The sequence below is a fragment of the Salmo trutta genome, chromosome 10 (genome assembly GCF_901001165.1).
Source record: "Salmo trutta chromosome 10, fSalTru1.1, whole genome shotgun sequence".
Lineage (NCBI taxonomy): Eukaryota > Metazoa > Chordata > Actinopteri > Salmoniformes > Salmonidae > Salmo > Salmo trutta.
Genome location: NC_042966.1, coordinates 2,893,320 through 2,918,930, shown reverse-complemented (window position 1 = coordinate 2,918,930; position 25,611 = coordinate 2,893,320). Strand labels below are relative to the sequence as shown.

The 25,611-nt window shown below is 41.7% G+C and overlaps 1 protein-coding gene across 3 annotated transcripts in view; it reads right to left on the bottom strand.

Annotated features, from left to right (window-relative positions):
• Nucleotides 1–3,193: 3,193 nt before the first annotated feature.
• Nucleotides 3,194–25,611, bottom strand: part of LOC115200960 (potassium voltage-gated channel subfamily C member 1) — a 42,663-nt gene continuing 20,245 nt past the window's right edge. Inside the window, exons 3-4 of one of the 3 annotated variants that reach the window (XM_029764115.1) lie at nucleotides 23,829–24,014; nucleotides 3,194–3,746 (exon numbers count right to left, since the gene is read on the bottom strand). In XM_029764115.1, the coding sequence (XP_029619975.1) occupies nucleotides 3,733–3,746; nucleotides 23,829–24,014 (200 nt within the window). In that variant the 3' untranslated portion in view covers nucleotides 3,194–3,732. Of the gene's footprint in view, nucleotides 3,747–23,828; nucleotides 24,426–25,611 lie in introns of those variants that run through there. The other 2 variants (XR_003879638.1, XM_029764116.1) reach the window with 2 other exon arrangements.

Genomic DNA, 25,611 nt, shown 5'->3' with positions numbered 1-25,611 from the left:
AGCACCCTTGTCTTCAACTAAAGTCATGCTGGTAAACAAAGTTTAAAAAAATGCATTTTCGATCTTCATTTGTTTAAATCGCAGTGTCCACCCACTCTGGCCATCCCCACATCTTTTCTCACTCATAAGTCCATTATTCTCTTTCCTGTTGGAACACAGCTGCTAATGTCCACCCACCACACACTTTCCAAAAAAGTCATTTTCGTATATTATTCCTTTACTTTTCCCTCTTTATTTCTTGCAAAACCAGTTCCGATATAGATCTTTACAATATTAACAGACATTTGCAACAGATTTCCCAAATAGCATTTTTTTGCCTCATTTTCTCCAAATGGAGAAGGATGTTCCTTCTCCATCTGAAGCCATGGATAGTTTATCAAAATATAGATTTGTTCTCTTTGTACACATCCCCACCTTTGTGCTTTCCTTGGTCCATTTGTCCTCGGTTTTCCTTTATTAAATGGTCTCATTTGGAGGGCCATCCCTATCTTGTTAGAAGCTTGACCCCTGATGCAATCATTGCAATCATGGCAGCAAGGGAAACAAGAGAGATGGTGGCAGTATAAGCATTAGGGGTCATCATTTCCTCATTGGCAGTATATATGCATCTGGAATAATAGTAATAAGTGCATGTGTAACCGATGTGAAATGGCTAGCTAGTTAGCGGTGGTGTGCGCTAATAGTGTTTCAATCGGTGACGTAACTTGCTCTGAGACCTTGAAGTGGTTGTTCCCCTTGCTCTGCAAGGGCCGTGGCTTTTGTGGAGCGATGGGTAATGATGCTTCGAGGGTGGCTGTTGGCGATGTGTGCAGAGAGTCCCTGGTTCGAGCCCAGGTAGGGGCGAGGAGAGGAACGGAAGCAAGACTGTTACACATGTTTGGTTTCTTGCAAAAACCACAGCAGAGAACTTATTCCACCACCGGACACATTTTGATGGGACTTCAAGGTGTCCTTATTGTGAAGGCGTCCTCTGTGCTGTAGTTAAGTTAGAACCGTATTCCTGCTGTTGGCAGGTCTCTCCATGGGACTTGAACTCAGTCAGTCTGTGCTCTACTCGTGATTGACTTGAGCTGTAGTTAGTCCATTTCTAGTGACCAATAGCAGTGTCTGTCATACATGTATGTGCATTAAGGGTTTTTGTTCAAGAAGAATGTAATCGTAATAAATAAGTCAATTCAATCAGTTCTTAAAAATACTCAGCAATTACCTCTGTTATATACATTAATGGCATTTCTTACTTGTACTTTTGTACGAAAGCAAGGCGATAGCCAAGGTACCAAAGGCAGTTCAAAGCTTTGCTCTAGATATATGGAATGTTCATCCCATAACAGTATGGGCTGCTGTTACTTTATAGGCTGGTCATACAGCAAGTGAATGCACAGGACCTCCAGTATGCCACATGGATTTTAAAGTAAGTACGTGAGAGACAGTCTTGTTTCTAAAAAAATTCTAGGGGGAAATACACTACATGACCAAAAGTATGTGGAACATCTCATTCCAAAATCATGGAATTGCTCCCCCCCCCCGTCGCTGCTATAACAGCCTCCACTCTTCTGGGAAGGCTTTCCACTAGATGTTGGAACATTGCTGTGAGGACATGCTTCCGTTCAGCCACAAGAGCATTAGTGAGGTCGGGCACTGATGTTGGGCGATTAGGCCTGACTCACAGTCGGCTTTCCAATTCATCCCAAAAGTGTTAGATGGGGTTGAGGTCAGGGCTCTGTGCAGGCCAGTCAAGTTCTTCCACAACGATCTCGACAAACACTTTCTGTATGGACCTTGCTTTGTGCACAGGGGCATTGTCTTGGTGAAACAGGAAAGGACCTTCCCCAAACTGTTGCCACAAGTTGGAAGCACAGAATCGTCTAGAATGTCATCGTATGCTGTAGCGTTAAGGTTTCCCCTTCACTGGAACTAAGAGGCCTAGCCCAAACCATGAAAAACAGCCCCAGGCCATTATTCCTCCTTCACCAAAATTTACAGTTGGAACTATGCTTTGGGACAGGTAGAATTTCCTGGTATCCGCCAAACCCAGTCTGTCGGACTGCCAGATGGTGAAGCATGATTCTTCACTCTAGAAAATGTGTTTCCACTGCTCCAGAGTCCAATGGCGGCAAGCTTTACACCACTCCAGCTGCGAATGGTGATCTTAGGCTTGTGTGCGGCCACTCGGCCAAGGAAACCCAATTCATGAAGCTCTCGATGAACAGTTCTTGTGCAGACATTGCTTCCAGATGGGCGGCAGGTAGCCTAGTGGTTAGAGCGTTGGGCCAGTAACTGAAAGGTTGCTGGATTGAATCCCCGAGCTGACAAGATAAAAATCTGTTGTTCTACCCCTGAGCAAGGCAGTTAACCCGCTGTTCCCCGGGTGCTGTGGATGTTGATTATGGCAGCCCCCCACACCTCTCTGATTCAGAGTGGTTGGGTTAAATGCAGAAGACATTTCAGTTGAATGCATTCAGTTGTACAACTGACTAGGTATCCCCTTTCCCAGATGCAGTTTGGACTTGTGTGGCCTACCACCGAGCTGTTGTTGCTCCTAGACGTTTCCACTCCACAATAACAGCACTTATAGTGGACCGGGGCAGCTCTAGCAGGGCAAACATTTGACAAACTGCCAAAGTATATGGAGATTGCATGGCTGTGTGCTTTATTTTATACACCTGTCAGCAACAGGTGTGGCTGAAATAGCCGAATCCACTAATTGGAAGGGGTGTCCACATACTTTTGTATATATAGTGGATGTAGTACTAATAGGTTCTCGGTTGATGCTACATCCATTTGGTATGGTCATCGACATACAGTATGTACTGTATCATAGTGTAATAAGTACATATGTTGGTGTCCTGGGATCATTGTTCCATATCGAATGGAAATGAATGGAACTTCCACAAGTCATGAACTCATGAGGTGGGAGAACAGACATAACATGTCCAAATTCAGTTCTCTGTTAATTTAACCTTTAACTGGTTTAGTTGTTGTTACACGTTTCCCAAATAAACTTTTGAGGTGTGTTATATGTGAAAATGTGTTCGTATATAAATTGTATTTTAATATTTAAGGACTCTTGGAAGATTAGTCCAAATGGGGACTAAAAGAGATCCAAATAAAATCAAAATCAAAACCTGTCTTTGTCTCTCATGTACAATAGTTTCTTGTAAAGGTAAGTGACACAAGAGGAAAAAGGCATGTCAAGTTTTGATTCAGTGTGTATTTTCACATCACTCTGTTCAAACTGTTGATGGATAAGGTCATGACAATATTTTCCCTGCCAACAAATGCTACAGTGTTAGCAGAGATGCTACATAGTCAGTTAGACCTGGTCCCTCGTGTATAGGTGAGTGATAATTCATGGATTCTCTAAGTTACTCAGAAGATCAGCACTGCAGTCGGTTATTTGTTACTGTATGAGATGGTTGAGCGTCACAATATAACGTCTTCTGGAATGTTGCAGTAGGAGTCCTTTTCTCTGCAATGCTCAGTCAGTTATTGTGATCTGTCGGACAGTCTTCAAAAGGGTGGTCGGTGTTGCCAAGAGGCTGCTTTGGTAACAGCATAAAGATCCAACCTAATGTTCATCTTGATTACCCTCCGGTATTGCTCGTCACACCAAAGATCCGCCTTTTAACTGTCCATCTGTGTCACACGTCTTGGTAAAGTGGCTCCCTCCGATAATTTCTGATTAACTGACTCAGTATTCAGTCTCAGTCTTCTTCAGAGAAAAGGCCAATGCTAGAAACTTAACACTGAAAAGACAAGAATAAACAGAATGTTAATGTTGTACACTAAGATCAAATAAGATTACAATTAAGAAAAGTAATGCATTTGGGCAGTAGTAGTATTAGAAATTAGCATGCTATCAATGCTACAGTTTGTATTTCTGAATATAAAAGGTTAAATAAGGCATTCAACTGTTGCATCATCAACATAGTATTACAGTGCCTTGTAAAAGTATTCAGAGTCCTTAGATTTCTCCACAAATGGGATTAAAACGGATTTAATAAAATAAAATGTCAATTTACACAAAATACTGTCAAAAATGGAAGAATAAAGCCATTTATTTTAAAGGAACATTTAAAAAAAAATTCTAATTCATATTAATATCCAGCACCATCCCAAGACCAACACGTGAAAATGGTGCGGTTCTATATTTTGTAGTAAAAAAATATCTTCATCTAAGTGTTTCCAATGACATCAACCAATTAGTAGGCAATGCCTACTCATAATTGGTTAAAATCACATGATGCACTCTTATGACATCACTGGAAACCCTCATCTTCCTCACTACAAAACATAGAAACGCTTCATTTTCACATATGTTGAGGTGGCGCTGGAGATGAATATGAAGTAGAAACATTTGGAAATTTCCCCTTTAAGATGAATAAAAAAAATGTATAACTACAATATTTGTTGAAGTATTCAGCGGCTTCAATTAGGCAAGCTTAACCCTTGTGGTGTTCGTGGAACCCATTTTTTTTATTACATTTTTTTATTTAACTAGGCAAGTCAGTTAAGAACAAATCATTTTTTACAATGACGGCCTACACTGGACGACGTTGGGCCAATTGTGCACTGCCCTATGGGACTTCCCAATCACGGCCGGATGTGACAGGCTGGATTTACAATCTTTACTAAAATAAAAAATTATACAATTAATAATTCTTTCAACCTGAGACTCATTGGCCTTGGTTCATTTTCAGTTAAGAACATGTACAAGAACACATTTTCATTGAGTGCACCTGCCTACACATCTATATTACATATGTGGTGTTTGGGTCCGAGGGTAATAAATAAGGGACCCGAGGGTAATAAATGTGTGTGTGTGTGTGTAGGTGAAAACAAGTACAAATTCAACAGAAAAAGGTTTGCTGTGTGCCTTAACTCGGTCTTCCTTCTCCCTGGGCCTGCTGTTTCAACATAGCACCAAGAACCTGTCTGTCTCCCTCTTTTCTCACACTCTACCCATTGTAGTGTGTGAAACTACACAATGTCTTGCGGGAACCTGCACAATGTATTATAAACAATTTTGTATTTTCCGACACTCTATCCCAGCCAGGTGCAAATTGGGGGAGGGACACAACAAATAAATAGCTTTGCATGTGTGGCTCTTTACCACAATCAGTATGGCAAAAATAATCTCTGCTCAGAGGGCCTTAGAAATAATTTTGCAGAGAGAGAAGCTAGTGTGGAAGGAGCGTGTATCTTCCACTTCGGAAGATGAAACATTATCAGAATCATGTCTATCAATTCGGAGTCTGACAGTGAGTTGGAAGAAGAGGATGTCATTGAAACTGAATAAAACATTAAAACCTTCAGACCAGTTGAAAAAAAAAGCACCCAACATGGCCTAATAATGCAAAAGCCCTGACCAATTATGTTATGTTCAGGTGTTTCAGACAACCATTTGGTCATAGGCATAGCAGTTCTCTTTTAGACCAAGACACAGCAGCAAATACACAAAGCTCAGGTTTCATTGATCAAACATTGGACCAAATGTTGTCAGGGAAGTAGCTAAAGGAGCCTTTTTAACATTGTTTCATAAGTCATACATGTGCCCATTTTCTGAGTAGTGCGAGAGTGATAAGAGCAGTCTAATTGACACAGAATCTGCAGTTTTAAACAGGCCATTTCTCAAGACTTCCTTTAGATTCCTGACAACTTCACATGGCCAACATTCCAACAGATTTCCCCCATATTCAACCTCACTTCCTCTTTCCTGGTAACCACATCCTGCAACAGAGGATGTATTTACAGTGTAAAAAGAAACATTTTGGTAAACCAGTGTTCTACTAATGCATGCTGTCTTGCCTGTGGCTCAGTTGGTAGAGCATGGTGTTGCAGCGCCTGCATGGTATGTGCAATGCCAGGGTTGTGGGTTCAATTCCCATGGGGGCCAGTACAAAAAAAAAAATAATATGCATGAAATTAATGTATTCACTACTGTAAGTCGCTCTGGATAAGAGTGTCTGCTAAATTACTAAAATGTAAATGTATGTTAGAGCACAGAGTGCTGCTCCACTAACAGTACCTGAATTGAAACCAATCCAAATCTATGGTACTACAATGGGTGCTGGTAATATCAAAGTTTGTCACGTGTGCTGAATACAACAGGTGTAGACCTTACAGTGAAATGCTTACTTACACCAATAGTGTGAAAAAAGGTATTAGGTAAACAATAGTTAAGTAAAGAAATAAAAAGACAGGCTATATACAGTAGCAAGGCTACATAGACACCAGTTAGTCAGGCTGATTGAGGTAGTATGTAGATATGGTTAAAGTGACTATGCATATATGATGAACAGAGAGTAGCAGTAGTGTAAAAGAGGGGTTGGCAGGTGGTGGGACACAATGCAGATTGGCTAACCAGTCTATGTGCGGCAGCACAGGTTGGTCTGCGCAATTGAGGTAGTATGTACATGTAAAGTCAAAGTGACTATGCATATGATAAACAGAGAGCAGCAGCAGTGTAAAAAAAAGGGGGTTGGGGGGGCACACAATGCAAATAGTCCAGGTAGCCATTTGATTACCTGTTCAGGAGTCTTATGGCTTGGGGGTAAAAACTGTTGAGAAGCTTTTTCATGTTCCAGTCTGTGATAGCAAAACAGTCCTGTAGTTTAGCATCTGCTTCATCTGACCACTTTTCTATAGACCGAGCCACTGGTGCTTCCTGCTTTAATTTTTGCTTGTAAGCAGGAATCAGGAGGATAGAGTTGTGGTTGGATTTACCAAATGGGGGGGGGGGGGCAAGGGAGAGCTTTGTACGCGTCTCTGTGTGTGGAGTACAGGTGATCTAGAATTTTTTTCTCTCTGGTTGCACATTTAACATGTTGATAGAAATTTGGTAGAACTGATTTAAATTTCCCTGCATTAAAGTCTCCGGCCACTAGGAGCGCCGCCTCTGGGTGTGTGGTTTCCTGTTTGCTTATTTCCTTATACAGCTGACTGAGTGCGGTCTTAGTGCCAGCATCTGTCTGTGGTGGTAAATAAACAGCCACGAAAAGTATAACTGAAAACTCTAGGCAAGTAGTGTGGTCTGCAATTTATCACAATTTACTCCCCTTCAGGCGAGCAAAATCTAGAGACTTCCTTAGATTTCGTGCACCAGCTGTTAACAAATATGCACAGACTGCCCCCCCTCGTCTTACTGGAGTGTGCTGTTCTATCCTGCCGGTGCAGCATATATCCCGCTAGCTGAATATCCATGTCGTCATTCAGCCACGATTCCGTGAAACATAGGATATTACAGTTTTGATGTCCCGTTGGTAGGATATTTGTGATCGTACCTCGTCTAATTTATTGTCAAATGATTGTACGTTGGCAAGTAGTTTTGACGGTAATGGCAGCTTTCCCACTCGCCTTCTCCAGGTCCTAACGAGGCATCCGGCTCTTTGCCCTCTGTACCTGCGTCGCTTCCCCTTGCAAATAACGGGGATGTCGGCCCTGTTGGGTGTTTGGAGAATGTCCTGTGCGTCCTCCTTGTTGTAGAAAAACATCTTTGTCTAATCCGAGGTGAGTGATCGCTGTCCTGATATCCAGAAGCTCTTTTTTTGCCGTAAGATACAGTTGCAGAAACATTATGTACCAAATAAGTTACAAATAACGCGAAAAAAAAAACACATAGCACAATTGGTTGGGTGCCCGTAAAATTCGGCCTGCGGGTTGTTTTACTTGGCACCCTAAGTTGAGCATTAAGACTGTAAAACCACCAGCACATCAGCTCTGTGATTTTCATTTTGGGAATCTGTTCAATTATTCCCACAGAGAGAGATACGTGATCATATACAAATGTAAGCAAGGTTTGAAATGAGATTTTAATCAAAATATTAAATCCGTTTGGGCTTCTTGCGGTCAATTTGCAGTCTACAAGTTATTTTTTATGTTCCCGGCCCCCTGACCATCCGCTCAAGAAAACAAATCTATTCACAGCGGAATCTAGTTGAGGAGCCCTGAAATAAGTGTTCCTACATTTCTATAGGCTACGCAAATTGCGAGACAGTTTTGTGGCCTCTAATCATTTTTTTTTTTTTTAAGTAGGATCCCATCAGCTTTCTATAGACTAGTCCTACTATATTTATTTCTCAACTTTCCTAATACTGGCTGGCATGAAAATTAACCACAGGAAAAGTGTTCTCCATTCGCTATTCAAGTGCATACGATGTATTTTTTTCACCTGCCCCTGTTCCGACAGGTGCATAATAATGGCCCATTCTAAATAAAAACTAATTTCACACATATTGAGTGTATGTAAAGACAAAACTTGATTCTGAATAGTCTGATGGGTGACAATATTATCACTTGTGAATGATGCCCAGTGTGTGCAGTCTAAGGCAAGAAAAAGCACATTGTCGCATGCATCATGTAGCCTAGCACATAGACCTATATGTTTTGATAAGGTTTGTATCACAACTTAAGTGGCCAAATAACTAAGCATAGCGTATAGGCCTAGGACCCCTGGAACAGGGTTGGAGAGCCCATAGCCTACAGAGCCTAGTTAAACGTGTTCTTAAAAGCCCAGTCGTTGCACAATTGCGTGTGAAAACAGAGTTTGGACAGCAACTATTTAAAAGAGGATCACAGCTTTCTCATGCGTGCAGCTATATTTATTGCTCAATTCTTAAAATGAAACATTAAATTCACTTTACAACCGGTGTAGCCTACCTGGCATATTAAAAAAAGTAACCACAGGAAGCACCTCCTACATTCACTATTGGAGTGCAGGCTACAGATGACATGTTTTTTAGTGTGGGCCATTCTAAATCAAAAATAATTCCACACATATTACTAGGCTATATGTAAAGACCAGATAAAATTGAGAATAGTCTCAAGTGCTTGTCAAATTGTGAATGAGCGACTGATGAAGTGTGTCCTGCCTGCGCAAGAAACAGAACAGAGCGCATGCCTTTCATGCAACTTTTTTCAAATCATCATCAGCATCATGCAACCTTAGAATGTAATAGAAATCAAAACATTTAGCATCACAACTAAAGATGCATAAATAATTAAGCATATAGGAGGACCTGTTTTAAATTATCACTTTAACTTGTAAACAAGATCTGCTTATAATACCCGTGGCATTATGTTATATTTAGAATACAATTGAACATAGATGAACAAAAGAGGATATTTTTCCCAAACTATTTCTGAGGGAGTGCGCACATTAACTTGTGTAGCCCCCAGTCATATGGTATAGCCAGATCATGGCCGAATATAAGGATACATCTTCTGAAATAGGCTACACTTTCTTTATATCATAATGTTTCTTGAGACATGCCACACACATCTTATTGGTTGAAACCGCATTCCAGTCGGTGTCTATTCCACAAGTTACCACCAGCTAAAGCTATGAAGTTGAAATGCCTAGTTACTCTGTACCAGCTCACTGTGCAATCCACAGTCTCATCAGCCCAGCCAGACAATTTATAAACTTGATCTCCACTGTAAAAAGCATCTAGATATGATCTATTTTGGCTGCATTGTTTGACATGACTAAGTTAACCGAAGTTGGCTATCTAGCAAGCAAGCAAGGGATAAGAACATTGCCAGCCAGTATGGCAATAGAACACTTAAAATGAACGACTGAGTCGCTTCCATAGAAACAGAACAAAAAGACTTAACGATTGGGTTGCATCTCTCGAAACAGAACGAAAGACCAGCCAGCTTTGGTAGCAACCCTAAACATTGAGACTCTCTCATGGAAGGATGAAATGGTATGAATAAATTCATAAAACGTTTTAATGAAACTACATCAATCATTATTTGAATATGTTGGTAACACGTTGTATAAAAGTGATATTGCTAGAGAAGCCTGTGTTGAGGATATTGACACGTTTTGCCGGCCCTCGACTTGGGCCTAAAAAACCCTATGCCAATATATCCTCTGGCTTCTCTGGCATTATCAGTTAAATAAAAAAGTCCCAAACCTCTGACAATAACAGGTAGTTTTCAGATTTCCCCTACCACCTCAGACAGTCCTAGCAAAACTCTTGCTTGAGTTAATTTATTTTTTAGAGGAAAGTCACCATTTTTATGGAAAACTATTATAGTAAGGTACTTCTAAGTTAGCCAGAAATGATTTGATATAAAAGGCTGCATTCGGCCTTAACAGAATTTGTAATTTGGCCTATTAAAACAAAAGCGGTTTCACGAGAGAATTAGGCAGGTCTGACGCAGAGAAATTGACTAATTAACCCATATTTTATTTTTGCTAAAAAGTAGTGTGTATTGCCAGTAGTTAGCTACATGGCAAAAACAAGTTACTGAAAACACTTCCAAGATTGTTATTTAGTTTAATTGACACCAAGTTACTACAAAATGTAGTTACATTACTGGTTTTATTACAGTACCAGTCAAAAGGAACACCACCTACTCATTCAAGGGTTTCTTTATTTTTACTATTTTCTACATTGTAGAACAGAAGATATCAAAACTGAAATAACACGTATGGAATCATGTAGTAAAAAAAAAGACTAAAAAAAGTGAGAAACAAATGAAAATATATTTTAAATATTTCGAGGTGGCCATCCTTTGCCTTGATGACAGCTTTGCACAGTCTTGGCATTCTCTCAACCAGCTTCATGAGGTAGTCACCTGGAATGCATTTCAATTAACAGGTGTGCCTTGTTAAAAGTTAATTTGTAGAATTTCTTTCCTTCTTAACCTGTTATGGCTAGGGGGCAGTATTGTCACGGCCGGATAAAAAACTTACCCGATTTAATCTGATTATTACTTCTGCCCAGAAACTAGAATATGCTTATAATTATTGGCTTTGGATAGAAAACACCCTAAAGTTTCTAAAACTGTTTGAATGGTGTCTGTGAGTATAACAGAACTCATATGGCAGGCAAAAACCTGAGAAGATTCCAAACAGGAAGTACCCTCTCTGACCATTCCTTGAGCTTCTTGGCTCTGTTTAAAGAAAATTTAGGATCTTTGCTGTAACGTGACCCTTCCTACGGCTCCCATAGGCTCTCAGAACCCGGGAAAAAGCTGAATGATGTAATTCCAGCCGCTGGCTGAAAAACATTAGCGCGTTTGGATGGTGGTCGATCAGAGGGCCATCAGACTGAGGCTCGTGCACGAGGGGATCCCATGCTTTTACTTTCTCTCCCTTTGAACGTAAACACGCTTTCCCGGTTGGAATATTATCGCTTTTTTACGAGAAAAATGGCATAAAAATTGATTTTAAACAGCGGTTGACATGCTTCGAAGTACGGTAATGGAATATTTAGAATTTTTTTGTCACGAAACGCATCGGGCGCGTAACCCTTATTTACCCTTTCGGATAGTGTCTTGAACGCACGAACAAAACGCCACTGTTTGGATATAACTATGGATTATTTGGGACCAAACCAACATTTGTTATTGAAGTAGAAGTCCTGGGAGTGCATTCTGACAAAGAACAGCAAAGGTAATAACATCGGATGGGGCCACAGTGTCTTCTGATCCCTCCTGTCTCAGCCTCCAGTATTTATGCTGCAGTAGTTTATGTGCCGGGGGGCTAGGGTCAGTCTGTTTCATCTGGAGTATTCTCTTGTCTTATCCGGTGTCCTGTGTGAATTTAAATTTGCTCTCTCTAATTCTCTATTTCTTTCTTTCTCTCGGAGGACCTGAGCCCTAGGACCATGCCTCGGGACTACCTGGCATGATGACTCCTTGCTGTCCCCAGTCCACCTGGCCATGCTGCTGCTCCAGTTCCCACTGTTCTGCCTGCGGCTACGGAACCCTGACCTGTTCACCGGACGTGCTTGTTGCACCCTCGACAACTACAATGATTATTATTATTTGACCATGATGGTCATTTATGAACATTTTAACATCTTGACCATGTTCTGTTATAATATCCACCCGGCACAGCCAGAAGAGGACTGGCCACCCCTCATAGCCTGGTTCCTCTCTAGGTTTCTTCCTAGGTTTTTGGCCTTTCTAGGGAGTTTTTCCTAGGGAGTTTTTCCTAGCCACCGTGCCTCTTTCACATGCATTGCTTGCTGTTTGGGGTTTTAGGCTGGGTTTCTGTACAGCACTTTGAGATTTCAGCTGATATACGAAGGGCTATATAAATAAATTTGATTTGATTTGATAACATTTTTCTTATAGTAAATCTGACTTTGGTGAGTGCTAAACTTGGTGGGTGTCTAAATAGCTAGCCGTGATGGCTGGGCTATCTACTGAGAATATTGCTAAATGTGCTTTCACCGAAAAGCTATTTTAAAATCGGACATAGCGAGTGCATAGAGGAGTTCTGTATCTATAATTCTTAAAATAATTGTTATGTTTTTTGTGAACGTTTATCGTGAGTAATTTAGTAAATTCACCGGAAGTTTGCGGGGGGTATGCTAGTTGTGAACGTCACATGCTAATGTAAAAAGCTGTTTTTTGATATAAATATGAACTTGATTTAACAAAACATGCATGTATTGTATAACATAATGTCCTAGGGGTGTCATCTGATGAAGATCATCAAAGGTTAGTGCTGCATTTAGCTGTCTTCTGGGTTTTTGTGACATTATATGCTAGCTTGAAAAATGGGTGTCTGATTATTTCTGGCTGGGTACTCTGCTGACATAATCTAATGTTTTGCTTTCGTTGTAAAGCTTTGAAATCGGACAGTGTGGTTAGATAAAGGAGAGTCTTGTCTTTAAAATGGTGTAAAATAGTCATATGTTTGAAAAATTGAAGTTTTTGTATTTTTGAGGAATTTGTAATTCGCGCCACGCCCATCATTGGCTATTGGAGCAGGTGTTTCGCTAGCCGAACGTCTAGATGTAAGAGGTTAATGCATTTGAGACAATCAGTTGTGTTGTGACAAGGTAGGGGAGTACACAGAAGTTAGCCCTATTTGGTGAAAGACCAAGTCCATATTATGGTAAGAAAAGCTCAAATAAGCAAAGATAAGACATTACATCATTACTTTAAGACATGAAGGTCAGTCAATCTGGAAAATTTTAAAAACTTTGAAAGTTTCTTCAAGTGCAGTAGCAAAAACCATCAAGCACTATGATGAAACTAGCTCTCATGAGGACCGCCACAGGAAAGGAAGACCCAGAGTTACCTCTGCTGCAGAGGATAAGTTCATTAGAGTTACCAGCCTCAGAAATTACAGCCCAAACAAATGCTTCAGAGTTCAAGTAACACACAAACATGCATCAACTGTTCAGAGGAGAATGTATAAAGCAGGCCTTCATGGTTGAATTGCTGCAACCAAACCCCTACTAAAGGACACCAATAAGAAGAAGAGACTTGCTTGGGCCAAGAAACACGAGCAATGGACATTAGACTGGTGGAAATCTGTCCTTTGGTCTGATGAGTACAAATGTGAGATTTTTGGTTCCAACCGCCATGTCTTTGAGAGACGCAGTGTGGGTGAACGGATGATCTCCGTATGTGTGGTTCCCACCTTCAAGCATGGAGGAGGTGGTGTGATGGTGCTTTACTGGTAATTTGTTTTTACCAGTGTGCACTACTTTTTACTAACGATGACAAATATACTGTAGGTTCCTGCATCAGTCATTGACAGTCTGTTTGCTACTGTGGAAGTATAGAGACCTATTATAGAGAGGTACACCAATAGCACGTACAGTGCATTCAGAGATGGCGCCGGAGGAGATGGCCTCCGTTTTGCGGTCTCCTAACCAATTGTGCTATTGTGTTTTTTTTGTTGCGATATTTGTAAATTATTTTGTACATAATGTTTCTGCAACCGTATCTTACGGCAGAAAAGAGCTTCTGGAAATCAGGACAGCGATCACTCACCTCGGATTAGACAAAGATTTTTTCAACAACAACAAGCAGGACTCACACGATATTCTCCAAACACCCCACAGGGCAGACATCCCAATTATTCGCAAAAGGAAGCGACGCAGAGGACGAAGAGCCAGATGCCTCGTCTGGACCCGCAGAAGGCGAGTAGGAAAGCTGCCGTTACCATCAATATTACTCGCCAACGTGCAATCATTGGACAATAAACTAAATGAGGTACGATCACGAATATCCTACCAATGGGACATCAAAAACTGTAATATCCTATGTTTCATGGAATCGTGGCTGAAAGACGACATGGATATTCAGCCAGCGGGATACATGCTGCACCGGCAGGATAGAACAGCACACTCCAGTAAGACGAGGGGGGCAGTCTGTGCATATTTGTAAACAACAGCTGGTGCACGAAATCTAAGGAAGTCTCTAGATTTTGCTCACTTGAAGTAGAGTATATTGTTATAAATTGCAGGCCACACTACTTGCCTAAAGAGTTCTCAGCTATACTTTTCGTGGCTGTTTATTTACCACCACAAACAGATGCTGACACTAAGACCGCACTCAGTCAGCTGTATAAGGAAATAAGCAAACAGGAAACCACTCACCCAGAGGCGGCGCTCCTAGTGGCCAGAGACTTTAATGCAGGGAAACTTAAATCAGTTCTACCAAATCTCTATCAACATGTTAAATGTGCAACCAGAGGGAAAAAAAATCTAGATCACCTGTACACACAGAGACGCGTACAAAGCTCTCCCTCCATTTGGTAAATCCGACCACAACTCTATCCTCCTGATTCCTGCTTACAACCAAAAACTAAAGCAGGAAGCACCAGTGACTCGGTCTATAAAAAAATTGTCAGATGAAGCAGATGCTAAACTACAGGACTGTTTTGCTATCAGACTGGAAAATGTTCCGGGATTCTTCCGATGACATTGAGGAATACACCACATCAGTCACTGGCTTTATCAATAAGTGCATTGAGGACGTCGTCCCCACAGTAACTGTACGTACATACCCCAACCAGAAGCCATGGATTACAGGCAACATTCGCACTGAGCTAAAGGGTAGCTCAGGTGCGGGACTCTAACCCGGAAGCTTACAAGAAATCCCGCTATGCCCTGCGACGAACCATCAAACAGGCAAAGCGTCAATAGAGGGCTAAGATTGAGTCATTTTACACACGCTCCGACGCTCGTCAGATGTGGCAGGGCTTGCAAACTATTACAGACTACAAAGGGAAGCACAGCCGCGAGCTGCCCAGTGACACGATCCTACCAGACGAGCTAAATCACTCCTATGCTCGCTTCGAGGCAAGCAACACTGAGGCATGCATGAGAGCATCAGCTGTTCCGGACGACTGTGTGATCACGCTCTCCGTAGCCGATGTGAGTAAGACCTTTAAACAGGTCAACATACACAAGGCTGAGGGGTCAGACGGATTGCCAGGACGTGTGCTCCGGGCATGTGCTGAGCAACTGGCAGGTGTCTTCACTGACATTTTCAACATGTCCCTGATTGAGTCTGTAATAACAACATGCTTCAAGCAGACCACCATAGTCCCTGTGCCCAAGAACACAAAGTCAACCTGCCTAAATGACTACATACCCATAGCACTCACGTCCGTAGCCATGAAGTGCTTTGAAAGGCTGGTAATGGCTCACATCAACACTGTGACGTAGAAGTCCGTCATTGGCCGCGGGCAGCATTTGGTACTTTAAAGCACGCACACATTCATCACTCCTCCCTGCTCCATTATCAGATAAGTTAACAATGTGGGTCGACACACAAGTTAGCTTCTCTATCTTAGTACATACATTTCACACTTACTTCAGTAACCGGTTATGGTATAAAGAAATAAACAGACAAGTGTTCATATTTAATATAAGCAATATTTATTATACTTAGATGTTATGGATGAGCGCGTTGTTTGTTCTGTTCCTCTTTCTCTCCATCTCTGTAGCTTCTGGGTATGCTGGATAAGGACCCGAGCTAAGGGAATTGGGCTTACTTTGTAGTGCCTGTCCGGAATGGCTCATTAATGTAAATGGGCATATTGGAAGACACTGTCAGTAGTGACGTAATTTTGTAAATGTTATATTGTGATGTTGTTTCATAAATGTGTTGCAATGTATATATTTTGGTATGTTTAGATGAATGGAAACTGTAGGTTGAATAGGTAATTGCTTAATTAATGAATTAATGAATTAATTGTTCTGAGGGGAGGGGCTACCCCTACAAAAGGAGCCTCTCTTTCAGTTCATCGAGAGGCATTTTGGATTGAGCTGTAGGTGGGGCAGCATTGTTTTTAGCTGACCCATAAGGTTTGATGGCAGTACTGTTGTTTTTGTTCCGGAATCACTATGTAAATAAACACCTTTGCACAGAAGAACTTTTGCGGCTCCGCCATCTTTTTATTTTTTATAGAGGTTAGGTTTTCCAGTTTAGCCTTCTGGCCTACTCTACGTGACAAACACCATTATCCCAGAAACCCTAGACGCACTCCAATTTGCATACAGATCCACAGATGATGCAATCTCTATTGCACCACACTGCCCTTTCCCACCTGGACAAAAGGAACACCTATGTGAGAATGCTATTCATTGACTACAGCTCAGCGTTCAACACCATAGTACCCTCAAAGCTCATCACGAAGCTAAGGAACCTGGGACTAAACACCTACCTCTGCAACTGGATCCTGGACTTCCTGACGGGCCTCCCCAGGTGGTGAGGGTAGGTAGCAACACATCTGCCACGCTGATCCTCAACACTGCTACTCTCTGTTCATCATACATGCATAGTCACTTTAACCATACCTACATGTACATACCACCTCAATAAGCCTGACTAACCGGTGTCTATATATAGCCTTGCTACTCTTATTTTCAAATGTCTTTTTACTGTTCTATTTCTTTACTTACCTACACACACACACAACCTGTTTTTCGCACTATTGATTAGAGCCTGTAAGTAAGCATTTAACTGTAAAGTCTACACCTGTTGTATTCGGCGCACGTGACAAATAAACTTTGATTTGATTTGAAAGTGTTCAGACCCATTTCTTTTTAGACTTATTCTAAAATGAATTATTTTCCCTCACCAATCTAGACACAATACCCCATGACAGAGTTATGTTTTTTTTTTTTTTTTTTTACAAATGGCTAAAATAAAAACAACTTAAATACCTTATTTACAGTATTCAGACGCTTTGCTATGAGATTCAAAATTGAGCTCCGGTGCATCCGGTTTCCATTGATCATCCTTGAGCTGTTTCTACAATTTGATTGGAGTCCACCTGTGGTAAATTCAATTGATTGGACATGATCTGGAAAGGCACACCTGTCTATATAAGGTGCCACAGTTGACAGTGCATGTCAGAGCGTCATTCCCAAGAAGACTTGAGCAGTAATCCCTGCCCAAGGTACTTCAGTAAGTAAATGGTCTCAATACTTATGCAAATTAAATTCTAAAAATAAAAAAGTTTTTGCTTTGCCATTTTGTGGTATTGTGTGTAGTTTGATGAGAAAAGAAAAATTATTTAATACATTTTAGAATAAGGCTGTAACATAACAAAATGTTGAAAAAGTCAAGGGGTCTAAATACTTTCCGAATGCACTGTATACTTGGGATTGTCTCCTACTGCTAGGCGGAAAACATCTAGCATGCAGTACATACTTCCTTGATGTCTATAGTATTCTCTCTGGTATGCAATCTGGTTTCCTCTCAGGTTATGGATGTGTCACTGCAACCTTAAAGGTCCTCAATGATGTCACCTATGCCCTTGATTCTAAGCATTGTTGTGCTGCTATTTTTATTGACATGGCCAATGCTTTTGATACGGTAGACCATTCCATTCTTGTGGGTCGGCTAAGCAGTATTGGTGTCTGAGGGGTCTTTGGCCTGGTTTGCTAACTACCCCTATCAAAGAGTGCAGTGTATAAAGTCAGAACATCTGTCTCAGCCACTGCCTGTCACCAAGGGGGTACCTTAAGACTCGATCCTAAGCCCCACGCTCTTCTCAATGTACATCAACAACATTGCTCAGGCAGTAGGAAGCTCTCTCATCTATTTATATGCAGATGATACAGTCATATACTCAGCTGGCCCCTCCCTGGATTTTGTGTTAAATGCTCTACAATAAAGCTTTCTTAGTGTCCAACAAGCTTTCTCTACCCTTAACCTTGTTCTGAACACCTCCAAAACAAAGGTAATGTAGTTTGGTAAGAAGAAAGCCCCTCTCCCGCACAGGTGTGATTACTACCTCTGAGGGTTTAGAGCTTGAGGTAGTCACCTCATACAAGTACTTAGGAATATGGCTAGACAGTGCACTGTCCTTCTCCCAGCACATATCAAAGCTGCAGGCTAAAGTTAAATCTAGACTTGGTTTCGTCTATCATAATCGCTCCTCTTTCACCCCAGCTGCCAAACTAACCCTGATTCAGATGACCATCCTACCCATGCTAGATTACAGAGACATAATTTATAGATCAGCAGGTAAGGGTGCTCTCGAGTGGCTAGATGTTCTTTACCATTTTGGCCATCAGATTTGCCACCAATGCTCCTTATAGGACACATCACTGCACTCTATACTCCTCTGTAAACTGGTCATCTCTGTATACCCGTCACAAGACCCACTGATTGATGCGTATTTATAAAACTCTCTTAGGCCTCACGCCCCCCTATCTGAGATATCTACTGCAGCCCTCATCCTCCACATACAACACCAGTTCTGTCAGTCACATTCTGTTAAAGGTCCCCAAAGCACACACATCCCTGGGTCGCTTGTCTTTTCAGTTCACTGCAGCTAGCGACTGGAACGAGCTGCAACAAACACTCGAACTGGACAGTTTTATCTCAGTCTCTTCATTCAAAGACTCAATCATGGACACTCTTACTGACAGTTATGGCTGCTTTGCGTGATGTATTGTTGTCTCTACCTTCTTGCCCTTTGTGCTGTTGTCTGTGCCCAATAATGTTAGTACAGTGTTTTGTGCTGCTACCAAGTTGTGTTGCTATCTTAGGTCTCTATGTAGTGTTGTGTTGTCTCCGTTGTCGTGATGTGTGTTTTGTCCTATATTTATATGTTGTTTTTTAATCCCAGCCCACGTCCCCGCAGGAGGTCTTTTGCCAGGCCGTCACTGTAAATAAGAATTTGTTCTTAACGGACCTGCCTAGTTAAATAAAATAAAAAAATAAACACGGGAAAGACAAGGAGAGAAACTTGTCATGATCCTAAAATAAACTGATAAAACATTTTTTTACATGGAAACACTATTATTGTAACGCTAGGGCGTAGTGGGTGCAGAGTCAGGAGCAGGAGGCAGACAATGCAGGGTAGTGTTATTTATTTAACACACAACGGCAAAACACAAGCCGCCCCAACAGCGAACTAGAGCACACACCAAAACCAACGTGCCCAAACATATGGGACAAAAACAGGTCGGCGCAACATACGCACTCGCACTTCAAAAATATAAATGAGCGTGCATACACAAGCAATACAGTACCAAACAATCCCGCACACAGAGCAGGCGGGCCTCCTGGCTAAAATAGCCCAGCTAATCAGCCCAAACCAAAAACAGGTGCACACAATCAACAAAAAGGGGGAAAAGGAAATCAGTGGCAGCTAGTAGGCCGGCGACGACGACCGCCGAGTGCCACCCGAACAGGAGGGGGAGCTACCTATGGTAGGAGTCGTGACAATTATGCCATGTCTTTTCAGACATAAGTTACAATATCTTTTAGCAAACCCCATTAAGCAGATATTTTTGAAAGACTTCAAAGGATAATTTGAAGTCTTTCAAAGATATCTGCTTAATGGGGTTTGCTAAAAGATGATCTGAACCTAGGAATATATATTTTAAATGATAACTGAACTTCCACTGTAGCTTTCTTTACACTGAATCTAAGATTTTGGTAACACTTGTAGTGTTAAAAATGTAACTAGTTTGAATAACACAAGAAACATTTCCTTGTCAGTTTGACCCTAGTTAGAAGTTGGGTTAACTGGCATGGAAAGACATCTAATGTCAGGTGATGGTGATTTAAATGGACCGACACTCTCAGAAGAAACGGTACGGTTAGGCTACAGTATTGTTGCTAGGGGTACTAAACTAACACCCTCCAGTGGTCACCAACCGGTCGATCGCGGTCGACTTGTCGTAATCCATGCATTTCAGCAGAAACTCAAGCGCAATATGCCACCGCTGGCCAATCAGATGGCTCAGATGACCGAGTCTGCAGTAACGTAGCAGGCATCAAAGAAAGCTACGGCAAAATTGATACTGTGAGATTTCAGAACCGTGACTATCAACGAATACAGCAAATAGCTGCTGTTTGTATGACTGAGTTCATGTTTTAGTTCTTACTCAGCACTGTCAACGCTTTCATAACCCATAAAATGCGCGATTTTCCTATTTCCACTCAGCGCTACAACAAGCAGTGCAGCAGTAATGAATGAGTAGTACTCGAGGACCCAGAGGGACGTCAAAGTTCTGTGGTCCTTGAATCACCCTACAGATATCAATATTTTAAGCAATTTTGAGAGCTGAAGGATGGCATATAGAATTGGCACAAATATCGTAACGGGGAAAAACTAACTCCTAAAATGTTCTAGGTGTTATAGCCTTCTCTCAAACCAAACCCTTGTACCGTGATAAGAAGATAAATTCAGTAAACATTGAATAGCATCCGAACACCCTCTACGGCTTCCTGCTTAAAATGGACTCCTTTTGGTTTTAAATGTAGGTTTTATACAAATAAAAAACAATACAACACCAAAGCAGTCAGGGGCTTCCAAGAGAGGAGTTCAACAACTCAAGGCTTGCTTAACTTAGATCAGTGTATCCCAACCCTGGTCCTCCAGTACCCACCAACAGTACACATTTGTATTGTAACCCTGGACAAGCACACATGATTCAACTTGTCAACTAATCATCAAGCCCTCAATGAGATGTGTTTTTCCAGGGCTACAACAAAAATGTGTACTGTTGGGGGTACTGGAGGAACATGGTTGGGAAACACTGCCTTAGATAGCAAGTTGTCTGTCAATCGGACTGCCATAGTCCCGAGTCGCACAGCGGTCTAAGGCACTGCATCTCAGTGCAAGAGGTGTCACTACAGTCCCTGATTTGAATCCAGGCTGTATCACATCCGGCCGTGATTGGGACTCCCATAGGGCGGCGCACAATTGGCCCAGCGTCGTTCGTGTTTGGCCATGGTAGGCCATCATTGTAAATAAGAATTTGTTCTTATCTGACTTGCCTAGTTAAATAAAATAAATACAAATATTGTCTGTCTGGCAGTGTGATGTCAGAGTCAATCAGTGTTTCAGTCACTAGGTGCAGCTTACTGTATTGCTTTTGAACTACTCAGGTCACTACACTACAGACATATGATAATATGACTGAAAATGTTGTTCTAGTCCTGTGACCTCGGAGGCTTTGCTGACCCCACTGACCTTTGACCGTTGAAAGATGGCCACTGTACACCATCGTATTCAAAAGCATCCATTATGCATGCATAGCTAGAATATGTACATGTCATACCATGATAGAAATATTTGAGACTGAACATTTCGGCCAATGCAAAGGGAGATTTCTCCAAAGAGCGATGTGTCTTTTGTTGTCTCTCAGGGTGAATGTCAGCTGGGTAGAGAGGGCACCAGTGACACAAAGAAATAACATAGTAAAAGCCACAGAAAAAGCCACAGGCAACACAAACACAAACACTCAGATGGCAGTAAAACATTTGATTTGATTCGGAGTAGGACAGAGACAGTGTAAAGTGTAAGAATGAATAAGCCAACATACAAATGCATGAAATGATACAACCTGAAGAGAGAGACAACAACACAGAGCACATTAGACAACATGTGACCCGATGTTCCTGATACCCTTGTCACGTCCTGTCCAGCAGAGGGAGGTATTGTATTAGTTTTGGTCAGGACGTGGCAGGTTTTTTGTGGGTTATATGTTGTGTTGGTGATTAGGATTCCCGATTGAAGGCAGGTGTGTTCAGTTGCCTTTGATTGGGAGTCCTATATAGGTGTGTGTTTCTTTGGGGTTGTGGGTAGTTGTCCTTGCACTGCGTTTGTATAGCCTGTAAACCTGTTGCTGTCGTCTTTATTGTTTTGTCCAGTGGATACTTTACTCCTTTTTAAAAAAATTAAAATATGAGTATCCAAATACCTGCTGCGCATTGGTCTTCTCTCCAGTACAATTTTATTTTGTGACAACCCTTTAAGTGTTATAGGGCTACTTCAATGCAGCTGCCCCACGTGGCACACATTGCCACACACATATATTTATACGCGCACACACACACAAACATGTACACACACTGACCACAGTCGCTCAAATACACTGCCTGGTTCACACGCACTCGCTGTATCTTACACTATCCATTAAATATGGAGAACACAATGTAGATCTTTGTTTCATAACATGACTTTTGTTACTCTTTGTACATGTATGGACAAATGGTTGGTGTATGTACAGTATATGACCAGTTAATATAAGAATGTCATCGAGTTTATACTTCATATGATGTAATTGTGGCGCATCAGGCAAAGGTTTAGTTAACAACAAGAAAGTTTAGGTTATTATGAATAATAGATTATTCTGATTGGATGATACTCTGAGCAATAGAATGCAATTGGCTTTGATATTCGAATGACAGTTTTACCCAACCTTAGCTCAATAGCTTGGTGATGTTGCTTCCCTACCTATCTATTGATTCCGCTATTCAAACTCACTTACATTCACACAGAATGCAATTCATGGGTGATATTTAAACTCTACCAAACATACTGTACCAACACAACACAGTGAACACAGTGGGTAATAATTGTGATTTGCGGTCATCTAGTGTATCTGTGAGTGTGTTCTGTGTCCAAGTGTGTCTGTGGGTGGTATGTTTGAGTGGCAACTGCCAACATTCAATGTCATGGAGCTGAGAGAACATTAAATGTTTGGCTGACGGATTAGATAAAAAAACGAGAAAAAAACAGGGTCCCTTTTTGGTTACCTGTGATTTTAAGGTGTTACCTCTTGACCTATAGTTTTGGAGGTGGAGTTTGCATTGAGGTCCTGCTGTAGCAGAGACCCTTCCAGCTTATACCATTCTTCAGCCAAAGGGGAGTCTGGGCTGGCTGACAGGGCTGGTGCCTGTAGTTTAGTGTCAACAGGGATGTGGAGAGTTTGGGAGGAGTGTAAAGGGGAAGTGTTTGATGCAGGTTTGGTGGTGGTGGTTGTAGGTGGTAAAAAAAGTTTGTTGCAGCGATAAAGAAATGGAATGCGGTATTGGACTTCAGAATCAGCACAAGAGTATACATGGGGTAAACAGGTGTAAATAAGGTGTGTTTTGGAGAGGAAAGGAAAGGAAGGGGGAAAAGAATGGGGGCCAAAGAGAGAGGGTGGGGGAGGAGCATGAAGTGGGAGTCAAAGCCAAACAAGAAGGCGGAGGGGAGACGAGAGGGAGAGGGAGAGAATGAAACAGAAGTGACGAAAGGTAAATTAATGCATGGTCAACTGTCTGAGTCCAAGAAAGAGAGAAACAATGAGAGTGAGAGATGGCGAGGAGACCGAAATAAATACAAGGACAAAATGGAGGATGACAATTTGAGGCAGTGAAAGAGGGACAGAAAATACAGACAGGAAGAGAGAAAAGGTGGTACCAAGTGTGATGGATGAAAACAAGGACAGTATGGAGGTGAATAAGTGGAAACATAGACCAGAGCAGAGCAGAAGAGTGTTGGTGTAGGTAGGCGTTTTTGTGTCCTGTCTGAACATAGAGTTTGGAACCTCCCTGTCACACAAACACAGTCATGTCTCTTCCCATGATGCTGTTGGCCGTTGCTTGTGTCTGCCTGTGTTCTCTCTAATTAACCACAAATCAGTTCCCATATATGCTGTATTTGATCATGTATACATAATTAGTGTGTATGTATTTGTGTCTTGTTGGCATCTTCTATATAGGGAGTGTCTGTATCAGTGCCTGTGCCTTATGGCATCTTATGTGTAGCTCTGTTGACTACGTGGTGTGTGTTTACAGTTCCGTCCGCTGCGGGACCGACATACCTTTCCGCACATTCCCATCTGTGGCACGGAATTCCCTGGTGTTGAGCAGGAAGCAAGCACGGTCCTGCTGGTAGCGTTCCCGTGTTATTCGGGCGCCCTCTCGCTCCGGACTCAGCACCTGGTCAATGGTGGGGCAGTCCTCGTTCGCCAGGACCGCAGTGGCCGCATCGCCGTTCTGCTTGGACTCTTTTAGAAAAGAAGGGGAGATGGGGAAAGAGGGGAGGGACGAGCAAGGGAGAAGGAGAGAGTAAAGGAGAAGGAAGGAATAGGAGAGTAGGAGGGAAGTGAGGTACCTGGATAGTAGAGGAAGAAGGTTGTGATGGGTGACTGAGGCCAAACTGGGCTGTCTTTCCATATCCACACTAGCATACCACTTAGGATGCATGCCCATTACATTGCTTCATTCTACATAGTATGTTAGTATGGGTATTGGAACATAACCCGAGGGGAGTAGTTGCTTACTTGATGATTCAATTGACCCAATCAGAGAGCTTGCTGTTGTGAGCTTAGGGGCTTTGATTGGCTGCTATATCTGAGGTTTTGGCATGGCACCTTGGCCCACTGATACAGAAATCATGAATCCCCAGTCTCCCATCACTGGAAAAAAGTGTGTAAGAAAATAGTCAAAGGAATAAGGAGGGGAGGTGTTATTACAAGCTACTGATCACAATTGAATACTGCAGATGAGATACATAATCAGAGACAGATTCAGTAAAATAGCCTCCAAATGGGCCAAATCTAAATCCCAAACTATGGTGTCCTACTAAACAAAAACACAATGCAATAGACTATTTTATTAGGACTTAAACATAAATGATCTTTTTCACTGTGTGTGATAAAGTAAATGGCATTAGTGAAGAGCAGTCGTTTCAAATGTAGGCTAAATGCACATGATGTTGCTGAGGGGAGAACGGCTCATAATAATGGCTGGAATGGAGCAAATGGAATGACATCAAACATGGAAACCCTGTTTTTGATGTATTTGATACCATTCCACCTTTTCCGCTCCAGCCATTACCACGAGCCCATCCTCCACAATTAAGGTGCCGCCAACCTCCTGTGGCTATATGTAGTCTAGAACTCAGGGCCGAGTACTATCTTAAGCTACTGTGTTTTCTAAAACACCAACATATACATTCTACTATGATATGTAATTGATAATTGCCAATGTGTGAAAGTTAATGTTTATCCTGGCTTAGCAAGACAGCTTGGTAAACTAAGCACTGGACGTAGTGATAGAAGTGGTGGTTCGGGGTGCGAGTTGATGCTGCAGGGTGGCTGGTGCTTATACGCTCAGACACAGCTGTCAAATCTTCCTGCTCATAAACTGACTGACAACCTACAACAAAACTCTTATAAAAGAGAGCGTGAAAGATAGCAAGAAAGTGGTGGGATACTATAGGTGCTGATGCAATAAAATACTACAACTGCAGACTCACTGATGATTTCTCAAGGGCTACAAAATACACATGTGCCATATTGTCGTGTGTGGATATTGGGTTCATAGGTCATACACAATCATGCCAAATGAAATAGGAAGTACTGCACATATTACGTACTAAATATTGCAATTCAGTTTTTCTAAAATATTTAGTCTAACATTTAAACCAAACCATTGAACCAAATGTATGTATATTAGGCTGTTGTGAAGAGATCCAAATTAGATTTTAAAGTACTGTGTTTGTTTTATGCAGACAGATGGAGGCCTGTCGGCAAATGTGGACTCACCAGTTGATCATAAATTACCTATGAGTTCTGATGGATTAGCTATCTCTCAAGGGCA